General features: G+C 50.8%; 1 protein-coding gene across 1 annotated transcript in view; it reads left to right on the top strand.

Moving 5' to 3' along the window:
* The first annotated feature begins 299 nt into the window (after positions 1–299).
* The window catches only part of CABLES1 (Cdk5 and Abl enzyme substrate 1), a 113,492-nt gene continuing 102,721 nt past the window's right edge, over positions 300–11,070 (top strand). Inside the window, exon 1 of the mRNA XM_047087043.1 lies at positions 300–1,156. Within this exon, the coding sequence (XP_046942999.1) occupies positions 300–1,156 (857 nt within the window). The remainder of the gene's footprint in view (positions 1,157–11,070) is intronic.

Here is an 11,070-nt window from a genome sequence, read left to right as displayed (position 1 = left end):
GACCGCAAGGGTGGGGAGGGCCTGGGACTTGGCGATCAGCGACCAGCCAGCCAGCAAGGAAGCAAGCGACCGAGCGAGCGAGCTACACAGCCGCGCGCGTGGGCCCGGGCCGCGGCGTCCCCGGCCGCAGCACCAAGGGGCGAGCATGGCCCGCCCGCGGGGGGGCCGGGCCGCCGCGCACGCCGCCTGCGCCCCGCGCCCTGCCCAGCCCGGGTCACCGGCGCTCGCGCTCGCTGCTTAGCACTCGGGCGCCGCTCGCTTCTCCGGGCATCGCGGAAATACCGCCGCAGACGGACACAATGGCGGCGACTGCCGCCACCACGGCCGCCACCGCCGGCACGGCCGCCTGCAGCAGCAACAGCAGCAGCACCGGCACCGACGCCGCGGGCACCAGCAGATTGCAGCAGCCGCCGCAGCAGCCCCAGCCCGCGGCCGCCCCGCCGGCCCAACCACCGCCGCCCGAGCCCCCCAGGAAGCCGCGCATGGACCCGCGGCGCCGTCAGGCTGCCCTTTCCTTCCTCACCAACATCTCGCTAGACGGACGGCCGCCGCTGCAAGACGAGGAGTGGGGCGGCGGCGAGGAGAGTGGCGCGGCCAAGCCCGGCGCCGGCAGCGCCTGCGGCGCGAGGACTCGGCTCAGCCTGCTCGCCGCCGCCGAGCGGGGCGGCTGCAACGCGCTCGCTGCAGCGGGCACGGCGGCGGCGGTAGCAGCTGGATGGGGCCCCTGCCTCCCGCAGCCTTCGCCGCTGCCGCCGCTGGCCCCCGGCGGCCACGCTCCGGGGTCCGGTCCCGGGGCGGCACGGGGCTTCGTGAGCCCTCTGGGCACTGGCCGGGCGTCGGGGGAGCAGCTACAGCCGCCCCGGTCTGCGCCTTTCGTCTCCTGTGCTTCGCCGCAGCTGCCCGACGGGCCCGGGGACGGCGGGCAGGAGGAGTTGGAGGAGGACGATGCCTTTTCCAGCGTGCAGGTGCCGACGGCCGCCTTCTTGGCCTCCGGGACCCCCGGGAGTGGGAGCGGCAGTCGAGGTCGCCTCAACTCGTTCACTCAGGGAATCCTGCCCATCGCCTTCTCCAGGCAGACCTCGCAGAACTACTGCTCTCTGGAGCAGCCGGGCCAGGGGGCCAGCACCAGCGCCTTGGAACAGCTGCAGAGGTCCCGGTGAGTATCCAGGATGCGACGCGCGCCTCGCCCCCGCGTCCCTCCCAGCCGGCTCTTGGCCGCGGAACACGGATCGCTCCCACCTTCTCGCGCCCTGCCGGAACCCTGAGCTTCTGGCCCAAATTCCAAACCACGAGGGCCCGTAAAGAGAGAGGGGCCCCAGGGACTTGTGTTCACAGGTGTGTGCATGAGCCCGGCACTCAAAGAGCAGAAGCATCACGCTCACGCTGTGAGTCCGGAGTTGGGAGTTGCGGGAGTCCATTAAAAAGCCGCACCCAAACCTCCCATTGTAAGGAGATCACCAACTTTCAGAAACCGGGTTCAGACCCAGAGGCGCTCTCTCCCCACGCCAGGCAAGACTTGGCGGGGCGCAAAGGTTCAGCTGGTGGCTGAGTGGCGCGTGTAAGCCTGAACTTCTTGCAGACTCGCGGTGAATCCCTCCTGAGAAAAGTTCCTGCTTGTGCTCATAGTAGTCCGGTGTCCCGGGAAACCTTGGGGTTTTCCTTTTGCTTTCCTAAGAAATGGAAAATCCTTGCATTTCTTTGCAATGGGCCTTGGAGGTTGGACACCGAGAGGAAATAGGGCTTGATGATTTTTTTTTTTTCCATTCCAAGATGAATTTGCTAGAGTTAGTTAGAAGCTTGTTATATTTGCCAGCTTATGTCATCTGCTGGTTTTAGGCATCTTAGCAAAAATATGAAATGTTGGACATTTGCTTATTGTGAAGGAAATAGCTGGAGTTTGTCACCATATGTTGAAAGGACAGGTGGGAGTTAGGTCTGTGTCAGCAGTAAGGCCAGAGTTTGGAAAAGAATCTGAGTGGGGAGCAGTGGAGAAATGCAGGCCTCTTTCCTTCCTGGGAGGGAGTATTCTCCCTTGTTAGTTTAATAAGGCCTCCTGTGAAGTCAGTTATAGCTTGGGCTCTACCTTGGGTCAGTTATTTTAACCTCCTGGGGCCTCAGTTTTTCCCTTCCTAAATGGAAACATTTTGCAGGCCTCAAGATGAGAAGGGAGAACCTTTTCTGTTAGTCTCTTTCCTGTACTGCTCTTGGGAAAGCTCAGGCTTTTGCTGGCCTAAGTTAAGAAGGTGGCCTACTGGAAAACTTAACTTCCTCCCCCAACAGGCAAATGGGGAAAAACAAGCCAGTCCCATCCAGAAATTTGCCTGAGTCTCCTTCTTCCCAAATGGGTGAAATCATGACCCTGTCTGGTGTGTAGCCTCACGTTGTGAGTGCACAGGGGCTGCGGGGAGGGGTGTGGAACAGAGAAGCAGCCTTGTGATTGCATGGGTGAATTAGCGATGCTGGGCACAGGTGACAGTCTGGCTCTGGCATTTCTTGTCAGAGCATGCATCTCTCCATTAGCGGGCCAGTGCACAGGAGGGGAATCCCTTCCTTTCTGGGTGAGTGGTGCGTACTCAGCAGTTTCTGGGCAGCTTGGTGTTACCGCTTGACATCACACTCTGGCTCATAATGACTCTATAGTTTGAGCGTAAGCCCAGCCAGGCCTGAGGGTCATGACAGGAATTGTAATAAACATACATGTTATTCTAAGCCAGTATGCAAGGCTGGCCTGTGTCTCATGTTAGACAGATGTGTTCCTGTGCTAAAAGCAGCTGGAGATCAGATTACCTCACACTTTGTCTCCAAGAATCTCATTTCAGGGGATATGGAGGATCTTCTGTCTTAGCATTCCTTTTTTTGTTTAAGATTTTATTTTTAAGTACTCTGTACATCCAACATGGGGCTCGGACTTAGAACCCCAAGATTGAGAGTCGCACGCTCCACCAGCTGAGCCAGCCAGGCGCCCCTGTGTTAGTATTTCTGATCCAAAGAATAGCCAGAATTTAATTTCCAGTCCCATAAATATGAACCCCTTGGTTGTTTTATTGATCCCCCTACTCCCCAGCACATGCTTTAAGTAAGATGAGTCAGTATAAGATGCTTCCTGATAGTCCCATTAATCTTCCTACTTAGGAATTATCCATATCTGGCAACCTGATAGAGGCATTTTTTTTTTTTTTATTACAGCTGTCAACAGTAACAGCTTGAAATGTCATGTACAGAGAGGAGGTAAATGGGTGAAACGGGGATTTAAGAAAGGCCTTAAAAAGCCTAGCTTGGCTATAGCTGTTGCATTGGTCATGAACTTCAAATATTCTAGGATGCTTTGTTTCTTACACCATCCTGCTTTTGAGAATTTTGTCAGAAGCATGCTGTTTTTATGACCACTAAAGAGTACTTTCACCTGCCTAGACAGTGTGATGTAGAGTACAAACTCATTTGAATTGGGCCCAAGACCAACTTAGAAGAATGCTATTGGCTTTCCCTGCTGTGCCTCCCTTTAAGAAACTATGCTAGCCAGGGTAGTTCTAGATCCTACTTCATGGATGTTCTCTTGGGATATCCTTTTCAAATCAAATTATACTTGCCTCGGATGTGTCTTTTACTATTTAAGGAATTCCATAGAGCCTTGCTACTCAAAAGTTGGGCTCTGGGACCTGCAGATTTACCAGAGCTCTTAGAAATGCAAACTCTCAGGGGGGCCTGGGTGGGCTCAGTCGGTTGAGCCTCATGATTTCACAGCTCAGGTCATGATCTCACGGTTCCTGAGTTCAAGCCCCGCATTGGGCTCGCTGCTGTCATCGCAGAGCCCCACTTCGTATCTTCTGTCCGTCCCCTGCCACCCCGCCCCCCTTCTGCGCTCTCTCAAAAATAAATCTTTAAAAAAGAAATGCAAACTCTCAGGTCCCACTCCAGATTACAGGATCCCCAGATGATTCATATACATGTGAAAGTTTGGAAAGCATTGCCGTAGTTAATCTGAAATCATCTGCCTTTTATAATCAACTTGAGATATATTGGGTTTGTTATGAATATATAAAAATCAGAATTTCTCAGTCTGAAATCGTGAAATGCTTTCTTTTTTGTTATTTCCGTCTGGACACTTGTATAACCAATCACAGTAATTGCTTGGACTTCCAAACTTTGAAATACGACTCGGGGAAAATTCCTCAGCCCAGGCCTAGGCACCATTTCTGGTTGCCTAGGTTGAAGCTTCACAGCCACCCCATGTGTAGATTGACAGACCTAGTTTAGTCCAGATACGAGCCTGGATCTTTGACATCCAAGCCTGGCGTCTTTTCCTCTGCCACTCAACTGTATCATTATGCTTTGCATGTGGTAGGCCCAAGAAGAATTTTGGAGCTATTGAGTGCAAATGTTTGGGATACAGCAGGCTAGTCATACTGATGTGATTCTATACTCTTTAGTCTCCCCTCTCCTGCCATTTGACCTTTGAACCCCCAGCTTCTGCTCACATCTCCATTAGAGCACCTAGGAAACCCAGTCCTGTAGGCCTGGGTATCTTCCCAGCCTGGTGGGCAGGGCTCCTCCCCTGGGAAGCCAACACACTGGGGGTTGCTCTCTGGCTAGGTGTCAGAGGTGGGAAGCCAAAAAGATGCCTTCTAGCTTGACACCCTGTCGTGCGCTCTGCTTAGGCAGTGCCAGCCGCACAGGGAAAGTGTTAGTAGGTGGAAAGGAGTGTAAATTTATAAGGTGTGTTTTAAGGCTTACTTCCACTTTAAAAATTTCATCTCTGGCAGCAGCTGGTGGCAGTCCTGGGTTACTCCACTTCCTTGAGCTTCTGAATGGCAGACAGCCGCCCAGAAGCAAAGTCAAGCCCAGGAGAACAAGTGTGTGCCATCAGGCCTGATTGAGGACCCTGCAAGTAGACCAGGGAATTAATTTTAAAAAGCATGAGGGTTTTGCTTCTTAGAGCACCTGCGTTAGCATTATGCCTTATGGATGGAGAGTTAGTTCGTACATGGAAAGAGGGCGTATGGTGCAAAAGAATTCCCAAGTCTTGGGTTCAAATCATGATGCCACTGCATGACCCTGGGCAAGTTAATCAGCCTTTCTGGTTCTGTTTCCTCTAGAGAGCCTTGGCCTGTGTCTTGGGCTTTGTCAAGTGTGAATTGGGCTTATATAATTGAGGGCTGACTCTGCGTGGGCATGCCCCAAATGCTTTATATCCGGGCTTCTCAAATGTAAATGTCTTTAGAATTCCCTAGGACCTTGGAAAAAGCAAAGATTTTGATCCTGCAGGTCTGGGAGGGCCTCAATTCCACACAGCTGTGTGGGATGCTAATGGGTAGCCTTTTAAGAAGGAAGGCTTGGCTGGGTAGTAGGATTGTTCCAATTGTAAGATTGAGGAAGCGAGGTCTCAGAGATGTTAAGTAACAGTGCTCAAGGTCACTCAGCTTGTTGGGGCAGAGCTCACACTGCTTTGGAACTTCTAAGTACTCCTCCCTCTGTATTGCCCCTATTGGGGTGAATGTCCGGGTTCTGTATCTGTGACCCCTGTCTTCACTGAAAAGAAAGATGTGGGCTAACTAGGTGATCGACCACCAGAGTAAGAGAAAGGAGATGGACGTTTTCCCCCAGGCTTTGTCGCTTCCTTGCTTTGTGATTTCAGGCAAGTTCCCACTCCATTTTCCTGTTGTAAGCCACCTGACCTGGCTGGATTTTAGAAACCTGTGAAGGACTTTGATCTCCTCCAGCAGTAGGCAAACCCAGGTTACTGTTAAGCCATCTTTCTGGCACCATGAATGACAGAGGCCAAAGCTGCAGTCCCAGGCCGGCCAGGCCCTGGTCAGGACGCTTCCCCAAGACGCGGCAGAGGCCATGCCCTGCTGTGGACTGAGGTCAGTGGCCCGAGGCGCACCTGCTGCCCTCCCCTTTGCACTCACAAAGCCTGTAATGTGGGTGAACGCAGAAGGGGAAATAAATCGGAAGCCTGCTCCCCCCTGGCGTGTGCCCAGAAAGGGCAGCTAGTTCAAGTGTGACCTTTTGCCCTTTGGAAAGGGGGTGGGGAAGCCTCAGCATGGCTCTGTACCATGTCCCCACACCTGTCCTGGGGAGCCTCGCCTGCATGGACTTTTTCCCATGGGAAGGAGAGCTGTTAAGGTGGGGAGAGGGGTGTAGGGCAGGTGGCCTTTAAAGCACACTGGGAGGGAAAGATAGGTGAGGCCAGGTGAGGTGACATGTTGTGGATCAGGAATGCCAATCGGCACTTGGCAAACCTGGATGCTGGGCCAGCCCCTGCCATGCCCGGTGACCCTGGACAAGTCACTTTACACCCTTGGCCTCAGTTTCCTTATGGATTTAAAGGGCTGGGTTAGGTGAGCTGCCGTTCTTCCTGGTCTAGGGCTCTGGGCGGCTCAGTCCTGGGCCTGCTGCCGAGGCTGGGGTGTGTTTAGCTTGGGATGTGTAGATAACCTAACCTTAGCATCGGATGTAGAAGTGGCATTGAGTTGGTTTCACGTGGCTCCGGTTGGCAGGACACGTAGTGAGGAACGAAGGAATGAATGGGTTTCCCCTGGTGTAAGGGAGAACTTTATGAAACACCTTCAGCTATGTTCCCTCTGGCAGTGAAGGTGTCATAACTGGAATGGCCATTTTAGGAAGCCATCCAAGCTGGAAACCACTCCCTCATGAGTTGGTCAGTCCCCAACCAACACCACCCCATTGAGGAAGCGAACTGGAGTTACCACCTCCCTTGCTCACGGGCCTACGGGTTTACAAAGCACTTTGTGGACATCGATTCCAGGCCCCTGACACCATGGAGGGGCAGGAATCCAAGGTCACAGAGTGGGCAAAGGGTGACCTTAGGTGCTTTGTTATCTGTCAGGTATGTAGTAGAGGGAATACTGCCTTGTGTCATTCATTCAACAAACAGTGAACATGATGACTATCGATTATGAGCTGTTGGTGTGCTAGTCATGAGAGATACAGACAAAAAAGGTGGTCCCTGTCTGTCGGGAGACATGAATCACAGAAACAGGCCAGTTTTTCCACTGATGAGGGCTTGGTTAGAGGTGCACTTGTTTGAGCCCCTACCAAGGCAGGAGCATTAAATGCCCTCCCCTGTGGGACCTGGCTCAGGGCCCTGACACAGTATTTTTATTTACCAAACATGTCCCAGGCACTACATGAGGATTAAGCAAGTTCATATTTATAACTGCCCTGAGATGACAGCACTACTGGATTACACTCATTCTTTTTTTTTTTTAAAGTTTATTTATTTATTTATTTTGAGAGAGACAGTGTGAGTGGGGGAGGGGCAGAGAAAGAGGGAGACTCTCAAGCAGGCTCCACACTGTCAGCACACAGCCCATACTGGGCCCAAACTCACAAAACTGTGAGATGGTGACCTGAGCCGAAATCAAGAGTTGGATGCTTAGCCGACAGAGCTACCCAGGTGCCCCTGTGTCACCCCCGTTCTGAAGCAGAGGTTGAATTACTTGCCCACGGTCCCGGAGCCCGTACACGGGGGCCGGGTTCAAACGCAGGCAGTCCGGCTCCGGAGTCCATGCCCTCACCCGCTCGCTCCACTCTGTGCTGCGGTTTGAGTCAGGCTTGTAAATGCTTGTTCAGTTGGCTCCAGCTGAACTGGGCAGAAGGTGGCCTAAGTGACCCAAGAGCATTTGCTAACCCTGTGGTTTCCTTATTTAGGTTTCTGCCTTTCTGTCATTCAGGGAGGACCTCTGTGGGTGAGGGCCCAGAGGACGGTCCAAGGTGGACAAGGATTCCTGGGACTCCAGTAATCCAGCCTTGCCCAGTGCCTGCCCTGCTTCCAGAACTCTCTTCAGCCACATCTAGATCCTTCTCACTTTTCTTGCTGCTTTTTATGCATCTCGTGCTTTACGAAGTGCCTTCCATAGTTTACAGAATAGGAGCGGCACAGGAGCGTGAGCCTGGCACTCCTAGAATTGTTTGTGGCCCTGGCCCTGCCCCTTACCTTGTCATGAGGCTCTCATCCATGAAATGGGAGTAATCCTACCTCCTTTCTGGGTGTGTTTCCTTTGTTTGGACCCTCTGAATCTTCTCCCTCCGTACCCTTTCCCCTAACTCAGGGGTCGGTTGACTGTGGCCCACGGGCTGTTTATAAATAACGTTTTCTGGGAAACAGCCACACCCGTTCATTTCTGTATTGTCTTTGGCTGCCCTTGTGCTCCACGAACAGAATTGAGTAGTTATGGTGGAGACCACATGGTCCACAAAGCCTAAACTATTTATTCTCTGAGTCCTCACAGAAGTGTGCAACCCCCCGCCCCAGCCGCACTCTGTACCGCCAAGGTGTGCACTGGCCCCCTGTCCCTCCCTGCCTGCCCTCACTGTCTCTGCCTTTGGAGCCTCCTCGCTCCTGTTTAGACCTACTCCTTCTCCCCCTGGCTGATAGAGGGAACTTTCTGAAACCCACATCTGACCTTGTCAGTTTTGAATTCTGTATATTTCACGTGTGGCCACCTCTGACAACCACCGCACCCCCTCCCACCCTGAATGCCACCCTCACCCCCCCACCCCACGCTACCCTCCATTTCCATGCTGTGCTGGCTTTCCACGGGGCCCGCAGGGTCAGGTACTCACACGCTTCTCCATGGGAAGGGTCCCGGCTCTACTCCCATCGGATGCCCCTTTCCTTTCTGATCCGTCACCCAGCAGAGCCCTCACGTTTGGCACTGAGCACACTCTCCTAGAAGCATAGACTTTCTCCCTTCCCTGTGGGTTTTTGCATACCTGCCAGGCCCCTCCTTCGTTGCCAGCCCCTTAGGGGCTTGCTGGTGATGACCTAGGGCTGGCTCTCAGCAAAATGGAGCAGCTGCCTCTATAGAGCAACCACAGAACCAAACAAAACCCACATTCCGAGCCTGTTAGTAGGGAAATTTGGCAAAACCTCTTAAAACGTTGTCCTCAAAGTCCCCCTGATAATCCTGGTAACCCCCTCCAACCTTTTAGGTCTTGTATTTTCATGCACTGGTCACAGTCTCCCTACCACCTCCTTCCTCAATCTTACAATAAGGAACCTCCCCACTTGAGTGTTTCTGTCCCCGTCGTGGGGGTGAGACAGGTCATCTAAGTTGTAGCCCCATCCCACCCACTGCATCCATGTCTGCCTCTCCCCTTCCCCGGGGAGGGGAGGAACACTTATGGAGTTCTGAGTGCCTCTCAACGACCTGTGTGCTTTCCATGCATTGTTTTGTTTCATTTATTCATCAATCCTGAGGAACAGGGATTCTATCCATTTTAGAGCTATGGAGGCTGAGGTTTGGAGGGCTTAAGGAAACTTGCCTAAGGCCTCACTGGGATCTAGAGCTGGGATTTGAACTCCGGTTTCTCTGGATTCTAAGCTGGTTTCTGCTAGACCTGGTGTGTGATAGTTGGCTCCTACGGACATGGCAGAAACAACCAACTGGGGAATCTGAGGTGGTTGATAGTCTGAAATCAGTCCTAATAGGAGTATTTACACTGTGGGAATCAGTCAGCTTTATGATTCAGGGAATCAGGGATTCTTTTTTTTCCCTTTCTTCCAGAGAGCTGGTTTATCCGCACATGTACCGAGGCCACACTACATATCTTCTGGTTCCATTCTCCCTTTGGGAGTGCTGTACAAAATGTCACCATCAGGGGAAAGAGTGTTGAAAACCACAGGTTTTTATAAGAATCAGTTACTTGACATAATTTTGTGAATTTCCCCAAGGGTCACCACCACTTACTTTTCATCTCAAAAAAAAAAAAAAAAAAAAGTTTCAGCCTACATGCAATTTAAAAAGCAAGCTTTTCACAGACAACCACAGGGCTCAAACACACTGTTTAATATTATGTGTGGGAATCACAAAAGTATTAGCTATTATTCTCTTTTACAAACTATGTGATATTATATTTTTATTTTTGTTTGATTATATGTTCTTGGAGGCTTTTAAAAACCAGTCGGAGTTTCCTTGTGTTTTTTGCCCCCTTTTTTGTTTGTGTTAGCATTTTGGATAATTGCACGCTAGTTTATATTTAACAGGGTTATCATTAACGTAGTTTGGAGTTTATTGCTGCACGCTTAGTTACAAAGACAAAAGCTTGTAAAGCAGAACATGCAAGTGCTAGAAGTTTAGGACTTGGAATATTGTGATAAAATGTGTATGCATGAAAGAAAGGGCCGGTCTTGTGCTTGATTTAAAGGCCAGCGTGTACTTATGCCTAAGTTCAATTCCATGGCAGATAACAAACCGTTCAAGAAGAAAATACTAAAATCCTGAGAATACCAAAGATTTATATATGCATAGCACATTGATTTTTTTTTTTTAATTTTAAAGCATTTTACTCATTAACCCAATGATTTATGAGAACAAAATGTCTACTTTGTCTTAGGAAGAGAAGAATGTCAGTAGCTGGAGGACAAGTAAAGTCTATAGTTCTGCTTAAGGACAAACATTGGCGTGTTAGGGGACAAATGGTTGATCTGATGTTGAAAGGTAGTTCTCAGTAAGTATTACATTTAATGAGTTGAATCAAGTTTGCTTTTGGAGGGGGAATAGTGAAGAAGGAAGATAAGATTACAGATGTCCAAAGTAATGTGTGGGTACTTGAGGGACTCGATTTCTCCATCACAAGACAAAACATCTGATGATGGAAGCTCTACATGCTTGTTTGGGGCTTTACAGTGTGCAGAATATTTTCATATAATTTCATGAAGTCATTTCAAAAAGGCAGTGTGGTAGCCATTTTATAGATTAGCAAATCAAGACCATGAAGAACATGAACTGTGTATATGGCAGAGCAGGAATTTTGTATTCAGTGTGTTAAAGTACGAAAAAATTCTGTGCCACGGTTTTGGCTAGCCAGCGCCTCTCAGCAGGCGTGGTTGCTGATTTTCACGTGATAACCTCTGGGGCGGGCCAAAGAAGCCTGGTTGTGGAAAATTTCCCCAGTAACAACATCTTGCTCCAAATAAGTTTGTTGCCTGTTCCTGCTTCTCACCGCTCACTGCTTGGCTTACTTCTCAGCAAATTGGGTGAACAGATTCAAGACTGGAAAGACCAGCTTTGGAGTTAGACAGCTCTCTCATTTAATCCCTCTGAA

The sequence above is a fragment of the Lynx rufus genome, unplaced genomic scaffold (assembly GCF_022079265.1).
Source record: "Lynx rufus isolate CCGP_SWC_20201006 ecotype Redwood Valley unplaced genomic scaffold, mLynRuf1.p SCAF_22, whole genome shotgun sequence".
In the NCBI taxonomy this organism is placed as follows: domain Eukaryota; kingdom Metazoa; phylum Chordata; class Mammalia; order Carnivora; family Felidae; genus Lynx; species Lynx rufus.
This window is presented reverse-complemented; position numbering and strand designations above follow the sequence as displayed.